The sequence below is a fragment of the Paralichthys olivaceus genome, chromosome 22 (assembly GCF_024713975.1).
Source record: "Paralichthys olivaceus isolate ysfri-2021 chromosome 22, ASM2471397v2, whole genome shotgun sequence".
NCBI lineage: Eukaryota > Metazoa > Chordata > Actinopteri > Pleuronectiformes > Paralichthyidae > Paralichthys > Paralichthys olivaceus.
This window is the reverse complement of record NC_091114.1, coordinates 13,934,464-13,947,019: the sequence shown is the minus strand read 5'-3', so window position 1 is coordinate 13,947,019 and position 12,556 is coordinate 13,934,464. Positions and strand designations below refer to the sequence as shown.

Sequence of the window (12,556 nt, the reverse complement as noted above, 5' to 3'; positions counted from 1 at the left end):
AATCACTGCCTGAAATGAGCTGTTTAATATATACCTGTGAAAAAACAAAACACTTATATACAATTACTTTTAAATTAACTTTCTTCACCCATTTTCATACTAAAAGTAACTGGTATGTTGAGTACATTTGAACAACATATCAAGAAAACATAATAATAATATAGAAAAACACATTTTAAACTAACTCCCCAGAATTCAACAAATATATGGTCGCAAGACAAAAACAATTTATGAGAGAGTTTTATTGGGCTTGTCGCAGGGTTTATGCCCCATATTGCTGCCAGAAACAAGGAGGATGCTTTGGCTTCATATTTTGGAGATCCGACCTCCATCTTTATTTACAGTCTGTGGTCTGAATCAACAACCCACGGAGGTTTGACACCCAGCCTTTAGATGACTAATCTGATCATTTGTTCATCACACCACATTTGAGTTTTTAACCTCAGGTTTCCATTCACAAACACAGATGGTTTGTTTCAAAGTCCTTTTTAAAGACCTTTCACTGAGACTTCTGGGACTTGAAGTTCAGAACCTACTAAGGTTTGTCACAATGAAACGTCCATGATGAAGTTCATGGTTGAGACATTGTGAGACACTTTGGATGCCAGCCTGGAACCAAACAGCAGACACCTGTCCAAAGGCACATTCATGACAAACTAATGGAGCCTTTTAATCGCTGCCACTGTCACTATCGCTATCATCCTCCTCTTCCTCCTCTTCTTCCTCCTTCTTCTCTGTTTCCTCTACAAGTCCTGAGAAGAAGTCGTTATCCCCGTGGGCTTTCTTAGTGAGAGACTTCATTCGTCCGTCTTTCTTCTTCCTCTTGCGGTATTCTTTGACTGTCGTGTTGGGTAAACTGGAAATGTCCCAGAACTTGATGAGCTGGTCGTGACCGCTGCTGACCAGGAAGCGGGAGTCCTGGGACTTGGCAAGTTCTTCAATGGGTTCCCCGATGTGCTGCCCGATGCAGCCGATGACCCGGTTAGGAAGCAGGTTGATGGCGCTGATGGAGAACAGACCCAGTGTTACTATGTTAGTAAGTAATAAGCTTTTAACACAGTCAATCATAACCCAACTCACCGGATGTACCCATCCATGGAGGCGGTGCACATGATGTTGTCGGTGATGGGGACGATGCAGTCCACCGACTCGGCCTTGAGAGCGAAGCGGTCGCTGGTGGCCCCGAAGCCGTTCCAGTTGAAGATGTAGATGGTCCCCTCGCTGGAGCCGCAAGCCACCTTCTTCCCCCGCTTCATCAGGACCACCGAGGTCAGATCGCCGCTCTGATACTCCGACAGCAATTCAAAGCGTCGCCTCTTGATGTTGAAGACGCCCATGGTACCGTCACCACTGGATCACATCACAGGAGATCAAAGTATAAAGGGTTTTAGAGTTGATTCTGAGTTTCTCTGCTTCACAACAAACATTGTCTATTGTCATTGTCTATGGATGAAACAGGAAAAAACACTGGTCTGGTCCTTTAAGTGTAAATAACAGTCACAGTGTATGAGGTTCTGTCTGACGGTTGTTACCTGGCGGTGAGAAGGATCCTCTTGGCCTGGTCCACAGCGATGTCACTGATGTAATCCTCGTGATGTTTCAGATCCATGATCGCCATCCCTTGCCTCATGTCCCACACCTTCACAAACAAACACACAAACAAACACACACACACACACACACACACACACACACACACACACACACACAACAAGTCAACAAGATTTTAGCTCAGCGGTGGAACAATGATCTGGTGATGGATCAGTTAATGGGATATTTTCTGGAGTATGAACAGTATGAATTTCACATTGTGTGTTTAAAAGCAAAAACTTCACTCAGGAGCAAAAACCAGTCCGAACATTAAATTTGCTTCTGGAAAAGACTGACACCTATAGAAAATATGCACGTTTAAAAAAATAAATCACGTTTTGTTAGAAACCCAATCAATACTGATATCAGGGAGTAAAGTACTGCGGATAACAAGCCCAGTATATAAATTGAAAAACATACACTTCAATAAGTAAATGAAAGTATTCGGTCCGGACCTTCAGGGTTCCTCCGTCGTCTCCGGTCGCCAGGATGTTTTCGTCCACCAGCAGCAGACTGTTGATGGGAGAACCGTGGGCCCCTCGGATCCTGGACACCAGCTGCCCCCGCTCCACGTCCATCAGGTGCACGGCCTTGTCCCGGGACACGCTGTACAGCTTGAGTCCGTCCGCGCTGAAGCGAACCTGGCGGCAGGACTTCATGTGATGTCCCGACGACCACAGCTCCCGGTTCTCCCCCTCCGTGCACGAGTACGAGTAGGCGTACACGTCCCCATCCACGTCCCCGCACACCAGCATGTCGCGGCTCGGGTGAAGCGCCACCGTGTTGGCGATCGCCTCCAGGCGGATGTCCTCCGGGGTGTCCCGAATCTTCGGGACGGGCGGCTCGCCTCCGTCCTCGTCCTCATCGGAGCCCGGGTCCGGGTCCTGGGATGCGGGCTCAGAGTCTGAGGATTCTGTTTCTCTGGCAGCTTCTGTTTTGTCCGTTTCTGTCTCCGTGGATCCCGTTTCAACGTGTTCCGCGGGCGCCGCCATGTTGTTTGTGTTCTTCTTCTTCTTCTCGTTGGGTTTGGCAGGCTCGACGCTGTAATGGCGTGGTTGTCGCCCTCTACCGTTTATAATCAGTACTTCATTTCAATACTTTATGCGGAAATGACGTAGGGACGCTAAAGATGGCGTCAGTTTCAAACCGCTCCGGACCGAATGTTATGGTAAGTGTTTCTAAAAGTTTACTACTCATTATTTACGTGTTTTATTGTTATGGTTCCGGTTCTGTTACATTGATGAACAGTCGTGTCCTTGTTAAAGTCCATTTTTTGGAAAACAAGATGTTATTGTGGAAAAACAAGCGATACAAGCGTCTTCGTGTTTCGCATGGAAACATAACTCCATTCAGAAAATGACCGATTTTTTAAGTGTTTGTAGACTCGCAACAACTTAGACGAGTTTAAACAAACGTGAACACACAAGAATGATTGCTTTGACTGTCTGTTGAATTCGGCACATACCTGATCCGTCAAACAGCTTTTAAACGTGAGTAGAATCGTAGCTGAACATTGAATTTGTCGTAGCTTTGGACAATTAAGATTAAATAGTAAAAATACAAATAATACAAAAAATCCTTTATGTGTTTGACTTATCCCGAATTGAAACGTTCATCCACATGACATTGTTACAACTCTGTTCTTTCTAAAAGGAGACCCGCGACTCTGACAATCTTAAGGTGAACATTTAAAAGGTCGGTTTGTGAACGGAGATCGTTTTCTCTTCAGTGCATCTGCTGCCCAGACAACCGCCTCCCCGGGCACCGACACGCCCTGCTGCAGGAAACATCCAGTGCTCATTCATCTGCTTCACAGACTCACTGATCTCTGCTCGAAGAAGCGGACATGCAGACCGGACCAGCGGAGCGGAGGAGAAAGGCTGGCCGGGGCCGGCGAGGGGAGAGCGGCCACAGCCGAGCAGAGCCGCGGTCGAATCAGCCGGTGGTCCCGGTCACATCTGTGAGGACGTCCGGGGAGGAGGTGGCGAGGTTATAATCTGTTTTTTACTATTAGGTGTGTCCAAGTGTTATCTTGAAGTTCATATGAATTGTTCCACATTATTAATATATCATTAATAATAATTATTATTATTAAGAGCATAATTTAAAATATAAGAGATCTCTATGAATCCTCACTGAACTTCACATTCGTCTCCAGGCTGAAAGAAATCATCACTGACATGCAACAGAAGACAGGAGAAGGAGGGGAGTCGGAGGATGAGGACGAGGACGGACGGAGAGGAAGAAGGAGGGTTGTCAGGGGGAGGAGGGCAGCGTCGGAGGGGCGTGAGTGGAGCGAGGAGACGGGGAGGCTGAGGTGGAGGATCAACGAGCTGGAGAAGGAGAAACTGGAGCTGACATCCACCCACAACCACGAGGTGAGAAACTGAGAAGAGAACATTCAACTAAATCTGACTCCAATGCTTTAAGGGTCCGTTGTCATGGTGGTGACATGGTAAATTACTGTATGTGTGTGTAGCTGTGCAGGCTGCAGGCGGCCTTAACTCGGCTCAGGTCATCAGTGGAGCGAGGTGAGGCTCAGAGAGTGGAGCTGCAGTATCAGCTGACTGTGAGTCAGAGAGACGCAGAGCGAGTGGCAGAGCTCAGCAGAGACAAACACAGGCTCACAGGTACATGAATCAAACGCACACTCGAGACACAGTCATGGGGGAACACAGTGATACTAGTGTGTGAGTGTGTGTGTTTCTGTGTCAGAGCGAGCAGCAGAGCTCCAGCAGACGGTGCACGAGCTACAGAAAGCTCTTGACATCACCCGACAGGCTAGAGAGGAGGACCAGCATGCTTTGCAGCAGGAGGTCGAGGAACGAGACAAACTGATTCAAAGTTTCAGCTCCGAGAACCAACAACTGCGACAACTACTGCAGGTCATACACACACACAGAGACACAGACACACACACACACAGAGACGCACAAACTCACACAGTCCCAAACTCACACAGTCCCTCTGCTCATCTTCAGGAGCAGGAGGAGGCTCTGCAGGAGTCGGAGACGGGGATGGCAGAGGTGAAGGAGGAGAGAGAGAAGGAGGCAGAGTTAAACAGACATCAAGCCGGGGAACTGAAATACCTGATGGAGAGAGAGGAGAGGAGCAGGAGGGAGAAGGAGGTCAGATTTTTTTCCAATCTCACAATGTTAACGAAAGAGATGAGAAATTCATGGATTTGCACCAGTTCTTCTCTGACTCATGTTCTGTCCTTCCACCAAGTTTACTGGAACCGGGCTGAAAACAGAACCTCCTGAAGTCATGTTCATGTGTGTGTCGTTTTTCTGCAGGTGTTGGATAAGAGGGTGAGGTCTCTGGAGTCTAACATCGAGGCGGAGCGAGCGGCTCACCTGGAGTCAAAGTTCAACTCCGAGCTCATCCAGGTGATTTTCACTTCCTCCCACTGAACAAAAATGAAGCTAAAATATCTACGAACTCACATCAGTGTGATAAAATGTCTTGCATCATGTGACCTGGCAGCTGCGGGTGCGAGACCTGGAGGCGGTAGTGGCGGTGGAGCGGTCTGGCCAGCAGGAGGCGCAGTCCAGCCTGGAGCTGCTAAGGACTCAGTTCAGAGAGGTCGAGAGAGCTTACAGCCTGGAGAGAGAGAGGAGCGGCAGCACTGAGCAAGCTCTGGAGCGGTGAGGTCACGACGTAAACAACACAACGTAAAAACATGTTTTAAATCCGTGCGTCATAGTGTTGTTAACGTGTGTGTGTGTGTGTGTGTGTGTGTGTGTGTGTGTGTGTGTGTGTGTGTGTGTGTGTGTGTGTGTGTGAGTAAAGGTTGCAGGCTGAGTATGATCAGTGTAAGTCTGACCTCACTGTTGCTCTGGAAACTGAGAGGACGATGACCTCTGACCTCACAGAGAAGCTGGAGGAGGAAAAGAAACAAATGTTGGATGTACACTCACAGCTGGAACAGGTAACACACACACACACTCTTTATCCCTCTGCTGGTGACTCCCAGTGGCCCGAGGAAAGTTTTCAAAGTTTGGACTCAAAGACGAACAGACTAGATTTCAGAATTAACCCTGTGTGTGTGTGTGTGTGTGTGTGTGTGTGTGTGTGTGTGTGTGTGTGTGTGTGTGTGTGTGTGTGTGTGTGTGTGTGTGTGTGTGTGTGTGTGTGTGTGTGTGTTCAGGCAGTGAAGACTCAGTCTGACACAGAGGAGTTTCATATGAACTTTGTGCAGAAGATCAGAGAAACACTCCACCAGCACATCAACACAGATGAACACACACAGGTCACAGGCTGCAGTCCCCCCGCAATGCATGATGGGAAACAGAGTCCTTCTGCTGAGCTGCTTCAGCTGCTGAAGACGACGCTCGTCACATCTCAGCTCAGACTGGAGGAGACGGAGAAACAGGTGAACTTTCAGCTTCAGACGCGTTTCTCATTTTTCCTCTCAACTTTTTAAATCGTGTTCTTTTTCTCTGGCAGGTCCAGGATCTACTTTTAACGACAGAAAGGCTGCGGGAGGAAAACCATACCCTGCAACAACTGAGCTCAGATCAGAGCAGACAGATCCAGGTAAGTATTCGACTACCAAACCGGATTTTACTGGGAAATTGAATGATTTTACGATGGCTCTATTTGCGACTCTTTTGCTTCAGGTGTTGGTGAAACTGGAGGAGGAGGTGACTCGCCTTCGCCAGGAGAGCTCTGATTGGTCAACGCAGACCGTGGCTCTGCAGGCCGAGCTGCAGAGAGAGAGAGAGGAGAGGACGGAAGAGGTCCAGAAGATGACAAACTACTTTGAGAACGAGTCAAAGGTCGTAACATTTTTTATTTAGCTGCTTTTCACTCTTCTCCTCGCTCTTCAACTGTTTAAATACAGTAACTGATCGTCTTATATACAGTCGCTTCTTGTCTTTACATACAGTCACTGATCGTACTCTTTTTTTCATTCTTCTCTTTATTCTCTCGACTCTCATCATCATAACTTTGTTAAGTTGAAAGTATTTAATTACCTTGATGAAGATGCTGAGTTAATCTCGTAAACATCGTCTCTCTCTGTGTCTCAGGCTCGTCTGTCCTTCCTCCACTGTCTCTACCAGCGCCTCCTGGCCGGCTGCGTCCTCCTCACTCAGCCCCACAGCATCCTGGGTAATTTCACCTGGACGGAGTTGTGTGATGTCATCAGCGAGCAAGTGGACCGGCTGAGCTCGGACCTCCACAAGGCCAATGACAAGGTGAGTGTCAGAACAGGAAGTTCGAACATCCATGTTGGGTTAGTTTTCACCTGTCGCCGTTGTCCTTTTGCAGATCGCCCGCCTGCAGAGCGCGTGCCAGAAGAAGACCGTGTGCGTACGTGAGCTGCAGCGCCATCAGCAGCGTGTGTTGTCTCGTCTGGAGGAGGGCGTAAGGAGGAGGGAGGATGCCTGGAGCAACCAGCGGACGCAGCTGCAGAACGAGCTGCAGGTAACGAACGACTGACTCCCCTGCAGTGACAGCGACGCTCGGAGCTGAGTCAGCAGAACCAAGTTTTCACTCTAGTTAGTTAGTTTCAGACTCTGAATCATCATTTATTGTCCCCATGAGGATGAACTCACTTCACAGCAGCAGATCAGACTCTGTCAGAGGCGTCAGAGCTGAAACATGAAGAAACATCAGAGACGTCCTGGTGAATTTAATTATTTAATATTTCATTCATTTCATCAAGTCTCCAGGTCATGAATCCTTCACGTTCCAGGTTCTGAAGATTCAAACATCAGTTACATGAAAGAAGTTTTTTATTGTGAACATGAATGTTCTGACGGTCGTCGGTGCCGTTGTTGCTATTGTTGTTGTTGTTGTCATTGTGGATGTCGTCATTATCATTGTTTTTGTTGTTGTCGTCATCACCGTTGTCGTTTTTCACTGTTTTAATCACCGACAGTCGTCTTTCTCTCTCAGGTGAGTCGCTCTCAGTGCGACTCTCTACGTGATCACGTCTCCTCTTTCAAGCTCCACCGCTCCTCCCTGACCTCCGACCTCGCTCGGCTCAGGGGTCTCCTCTCCCAAAGCCGCAAGGAGTCCGCCTCCCTCTTGTCGGCCTGCACCCTGCTGGCCGGGGCTTTGAAACACACCCACCACCGCCTGTGGACGCTCTGTGAGCAGAAACGCCTCCTGAGCAGACGCCTGGCAGAGAGGGAGGTGCTAGAGGAGGAGGTGAGGAGGCTGGCCAACGCTCTGGGCGACGAGGAAGACAACGAGGAGGAGAGAAGAGGGAGGATGGCAGCGAGGAGGTGGCGGAGGAGTGTGTGGGCGGTGTTGGCAGTGAGGAGGTGGTGCACACTGGCTAAAAAGACGACGGTGTTGTTGCGGGTGGAGAGAGGAGGCGGGGCTCTGGCAGTGTGTGTCTGTGGAGAGACAACGCTAAAGGATCAAAACAAATCAGGTGCAGGTTGATGACGAGTTCATGAAAAAAGTTGAAACTGTCACATGACGATTCTTTCCAAACTTTCTGTAAACTGTTTGTTTACGTGTATTTTAGATGAGGAAGATGGTGGTAAAGGTCGTGAAGGTGTGTTTGCTCGGTGGCTTCGCTCTAAATGCCTCTTCTCCACCATCATATCCTGCATGGCCGACCTGCAGGGGGCGCTTGCACACATTGGTAACTTCGCCCACACACTATACAACAAGCACTGGGTCAGTTTGTTGATGTGGTCTGTGATGACGGAGGTGTCTTTCACACTTGTCAGGCTCCGCCCCTCCAGAGGTGATGTCTGCAGCTCATTCTGGTTTATCCCGCCTCCTGGATCACCTCCTCAATCAGTCGGACACAGTGTCCTGCAGATTGACGCCCCCGCAGCTGAACTTGAAGGTCGCTGAATAAAAACATTTAATTTTCGATTACAATATGTTTCGGTAATGGAGTTCCGCAGGGCTCTACATTCGGCCCTTTATAAATTAATAACCTTTGACCTCTGCGGTTGTGCTCCCATCAGGCCCTGGTGTCCACCCTCCAGCAACACTTCCTGCTCTTCAGCCAACGGCTGCACTCGGCCGAGGTGGAGAGGCGGAGTCTGAGGCTGGAGGCGGCCAATCTGAAGAGAGGACGGCGACGGGAGGGAGAGGACACCTGCCAGATGGTGAGGCTTCACACACACACACACACACACACACACACACACACACACACACACACACACATACATACGTGCTGTCAATCACGAGGCTGTGTGTGTGTGTATGTGTGTGTGTGCAGGTCCCGGCTGAGCGTTTCCACAGTGTGTGTGTGGAGCTCCGTCAGGCTCTGACCAGAGAGCGGGAGGCTCAGTCGTTGATCCAGGAACAAACTGACCAGCTTCACACGCTGCAGCTGCAAGTGGACGCACACACCCGCGAGCACAGCGACGTACAACGCACTCTGAGCCACACGACACAGGTACGTCCATGGACACCTGATGAGTCTGAACCAGGAAGAGCGATTACACCTGTCGTCGTCTCTTCTTGATGTGTTGTATGTAAGTAGTGAAGTTCGTCATTAAAACAGTTCATTATTTACGGCTGGTGAATTCCTCATCTCTCTTCAGGTTCTGTTTGAGGCTCAGCAGGAAGTGAGTCGGAAGGAGCGCTCACTCAGAATTCTGGGTGAACACCTGTCAAGTGTTCAGAGTGAGAGGAAGCAGCTGGAGGAGAGACTGCAGCGAGCTGAGGACGAGCTGAGCGACGCCACCAGGTAAACACACACGAGCGTTGTCTTTAAAGATGTTTGTGGGGATTTTTTTCCGTTGACCCAAACCGCCAAAATTAAAAAGAAACAAACGACTCTGCCTATAAATTACATTAAATTAATATAAAAAAGTAAATTTAGGAATTCATACATTTCTATACATGTTCTATTCCTGTTTCGCAGACATAAAGATGAACCGATCAGCGACATGAAGGTTGCAGACACTAGCAACAAAAAGGTTTTCATTGACATAGAAACACCACCTGTTCCCCTCACTGGACAGGAGGCGGAGTCTAAACTACCAGACCCCTCCCACCCAAACCAGGCACCCTCCTCCTCCCCCATCACCAAACCCAAAGAGGCCAGAATGAAGGAGAAGAAAACTATGAAGAAGAAGAACAGAGGACACGTGAAGGGCGGATGGAGGAAATAGACTGTGTATCACCCCCCCCCCCCCCCAACTCTTCGAGCTGTAGCTTTGGAATGTTACGGAACAGTTTCTGGACATCATGTGTTTAGGTCCTGGAAAAATGTGAAGTTGATGTAAACATTCAGACAATTTTAGAAACAAACACTTTTTTCAATACGGTTTTGACTGTTTGACTTTTTTCCTTGTGTGTGTGTGTGTGTGTGTGTGTGTGTGTGTGTGTGTGTGTGTGTGTGTGTGTGTGTGTGTGTGTGTGTGTGTGTGTGTGTGTGTGTGTGTGTGTGTGTGTGTGTGTGTGTCACCACAGAATCTGGAAACGTTGATGAACAAAAGTAAGAAAAGTTTAAACCAGAAGAAAAACACTTTTATTTCTGCTGCATCAGCATGACGACCCTGTGTGTGTGTGTGTGTGTGTGTCTGTGTGTGTGTGTGTGCCCCTCAGGCTTTGCCTCTGAATTTCTATTCATGTGCATATACAGAAAAACAGCCTCACGCTCACACACCCTCAGGATGTGTGTGTGTGTGTGTGTGTGAAAAAACGTCATTTACAAAGTGACTTAAGCTGCTGTCACACACACGCTGGTTTGTGCTGATTCTGAGAAATCTCTCTTTCCCTCTGGAGACGTTGGTTCAGACTCGACTCGTTTCTCTTCATTGTTAAAACATAAAAAATATTTAAATGAATTGTGACAAAATCTTCAAACTACACATTTATACCTCTGTCTTGTTCAGTGTTTCAGTTTGTATGTATGAACACATTCTGTGATGTTAGTTTTATTAGTTTTTTAATTGACAAACTGTTTAATTTGTCAGACTTTAGTTTTATCAGTTTGTTTCAAAAAACATTTCCCTCAGCGACCGTGTGACTGGTGGAAGCAATTAAAACTCTTTTCTTCATCTGTTGACTCTCCTGTCATTAGCTTTCAATGGAGCGGCTAGCTTAGCTTAGCATCACAGACAGGACAGCTGACTCTGGTGTTTCCCTTTCACCCCCTGTGACTCTCTCCCGCTCGGGGCGAAGTGACAGCTTCATTCATCCGGCGGCGTCCAGCGCCGCGGCCTGAGTTTGTCCCGCTCTCTCAAAACCTCAGATTAAGTTTAATTCCTGCTTCTCTCACAAAAACAGAATCTTCTTCCTGCAGCATGTGACAGATCTGAAGCCGCTCGAGCAGCGATGAATCCCCCGGAGGATAACGTGGATAATCCTGAGACAAAGGAGCTGCAGCCGCCGGCGACACAACGGGATCAAAACCACCAGCAGCAAGATACAGACGTCACAAGTCCGTGGAACATGATCCTTTTTTTACAGAATCTAAATGTCTAATTAAATGTCACAAAATGTCATAAAACTGCTGCTAAACAAAAACAGGAAGCAGGAATTTGCCTCAGTCGAGTTTACCACTCCACCAAGGTCAAACCACCCCGCCCCCGATCGACTCTTCTTATAGAAGAGAACCTGATGGCTTCACTTTTCTTTTTAGAGTCAGGATCTGTGTGGAAACATGTCCGATGTTGCAACGTTGGAGAAAGTGAAGGAACATTTCAGATTCTGCACCAACACGCTCAAATGAATGTTTCAAATTTTTGGCTTCATTTCTGTGAAGCTGTGCTGTCGTCCATCTTTTTTTACAATTTATGATTTTCACATCCAGAGTTAAATCCCCCTGAGGAGCAACTTATTGGTGTTTCATGTTGATTTAATTCAAATGATAAAAACAACTAAGTATTTTTTTATAGCACGTGGTGCGTCTCACTAAATGAGTTTGTCTTTCATCGTAGGGACTGAAACAGGTCGTATCCTCCTCCCAGACGGAGACGAGAAATTTAATCATGAAAGTCAAAAGAAAACAAAGCTCAGGTACAAAAAGAATGAATAAAAAGTGTCAGTGTCCTGTTTTCTCCCTCATGAATATTCACCAACGTTTTCCTCAAAAACTCCTCGTTTCATCTCACACACTTTCTCATCGTACCTGCGACGACACACACATTTAAACACACACACTCCTCCCAGCGGTGACGGCACCAGAGCCAAGTTGGACTCACTACAAAGAGAAACACTCACACACACACACACACACACTCACACACACTCACACTCACACTGCAGTGACACAGATATAAAGAGGGGAGGATCTGAGGGGTGGGGTGAGGGTAGAAAGAGAGAGAGGACACACACACTCATGAAGTTAAACCATATGTGAAGGGACACACACACACACACAAACACAAAGAGCTTTAACATGTTAAATACATAATATCAACACACACACAGGTTTTAGCTTCATGTAAAATTCACATCCTGCTCCTCAGAACGTTTGTTGTGACAAATGACAGAAAAAGAGACGAGGGAGACGAGATTCTAAAGTCACAGGACGATTGTTTTTCCTTTCAAATAAAATGAAGAATAAAAACTAAAACCATAAACATGTAAAAAAAGAATGTAACAAAGTCATTTGGACCGAGTGGTCGTACTTGTGACTTCAGGAAATAAAAGGTTTTATCTGCTTTTTAAGTCCAGCACAATTTAATTTGGTTTATTTTAAGTCAACCTCAGAAAATATTCCAACGTCTTCACTTTGTTTTTCGTAGATCTAATTTGAAATGATTGTAATGATCCGCACCAAATACAGTGATTTATTTCCAAGTCGTTATTTTTATGTAAACCTGCTGACAATTGAACAGAAGCTGTTTTAAGACCTGAACTGAACCACACGCGTGTTCCTGACATGTCTCTTACATGTTCTGCAGGTTCTGCGTGTGAGAACACAAATGTCAGTTGCTCTGGACATTTTCTGGAACAATTCCTGCAGCCATGTGAGAACAGAGCAGGACGATTCACAGTGAGAGAGTGGACGTCAACATTACAACATGGG

The 12,556-nt window shown here is 47.2% G+C and overlaps 2 protein-coding genes across 7 annotated transcripts; one reads left to right on the top strand and one right to left on the bottom strand.

Moving 5' to 3' along the window:
- Positions 1–224: 224 nt before the first annotated feature.
- Positions 225–2,582, bottom strand: wdr55 (WD repeat domain 55). Its single transcript, XM_020112903.2, has 4 exons — positions 2,046–2,582; positions 1,533–1,639; positions 1,081–1,350; positions 225–1,003 (listed from the first exon to the last, which is right to left on the bottom strand). Exons 1-4 carry the CDS (start codon positions 2,580–2,582, stop codon positions 670–672), a joined length of 1,248 nt encoding a protein of 415 aa, XP_019968462.2. The 3' UTR covers positions 225–669.
- Positions 2,583–2,618: 36 nt separating this feature from the next.
- Positions 2,619–10,580, top strand: ccdc171 (coiled-coil domain containing 171). 6 transcript variants are annotated; one of them, XM_069518962.1, is made up of 21 exons: positions 2,619–2,758; positions 3,320–3,579; positions 3,749–3,968; positions 4,070–4,220; positions 4,306–4,475; positions 4,572–4,718; positions 4,887–4,979; positions 5,077–5,237; positions 5,383–5,521; positions 5,741–5,965; positions 6,040–6,129; positions 6,213–6,371; positions 6,624–6,791; positions 6,865–7,020; positions 7,495–7,978; positions 8,075–8,194; positions 8,283–8,404; positions 8,529–8,672; positions 8,789–8,968; positions 9,117–9,262; positions 9,440–10,580. In XM_069518962.1, the coding sequence occupies exons 2-21, from the start codon at positions 3,437–3,439 to the stop codon at positions 9,687–9,689; spliced, it is 3,468 nt and encodes a 1,155-aa protein (XP_069375063.1). In that variant the 5' UTR covers positions 2,619–2,758; positions 3,320–3,436; the 3' UTR covers positions 9,690–10,580. The 6 variants fall into 6 exon arrangements, with proteins under 6 accessions (XP_069375063.1, XP_069375065.1, XP_069375066.1 ...); XM_069518964.1 differs by having other exon boundaries at positions 2,621–2,758; positions 3,407–3,579; XM_069518965.1 differs by having other exon boundaries at positions 2,622–2,758; positions 8,298–8,404; positions 9,440–9,787.
- The last annotated feature ends 1,976 nt before the right edge of the window (positions 10,581–12,556 follow it).

Coding starts and splice junctions, on each gene's coding strand:
- wdr55 (XM_020112903.2), bottom strand. CDS start 2,582: ATGGCGGCGCCCGCGGAACACGTTGAAACGGGATCCACGGAGACAGAA. Junction 1,640..2,045: donor ACGACGGAGGAACCCTGAAG/GTCCGGACCGAA, acceptor TTGTTTGTGAAG/GTGTGGGACATGAGGCAAGG. Junction 1,351..1,532: donor AGGATCCTTCTCACCGCCAG/GTAACAACCGTC, acceptor GATGTGATCCAG/TGGTGACGGTACCATGGGCG.
- ccdc171 (XM_069518962.1), top strand. CDS start 3,437: ATGCAGACCGGACCAGCGGAGCGGAGGAGAAAGGCTGGCCGGGGCCGG. Junction 8,405..8,528: donor CCCCGCAGCTGAACTTGAAG/GTCGCTGAATAA, acceptor TGCTCCCATCAG/GCCCTGGTGTCCACCCTCCA. Junction 8,969..9,116: donor CTCTGAGCCACACGACACAG/GTACGTCCATGG, acceptor ATCTCTCTTCAG/GTTCTGTTTGAGGCTCAGCA.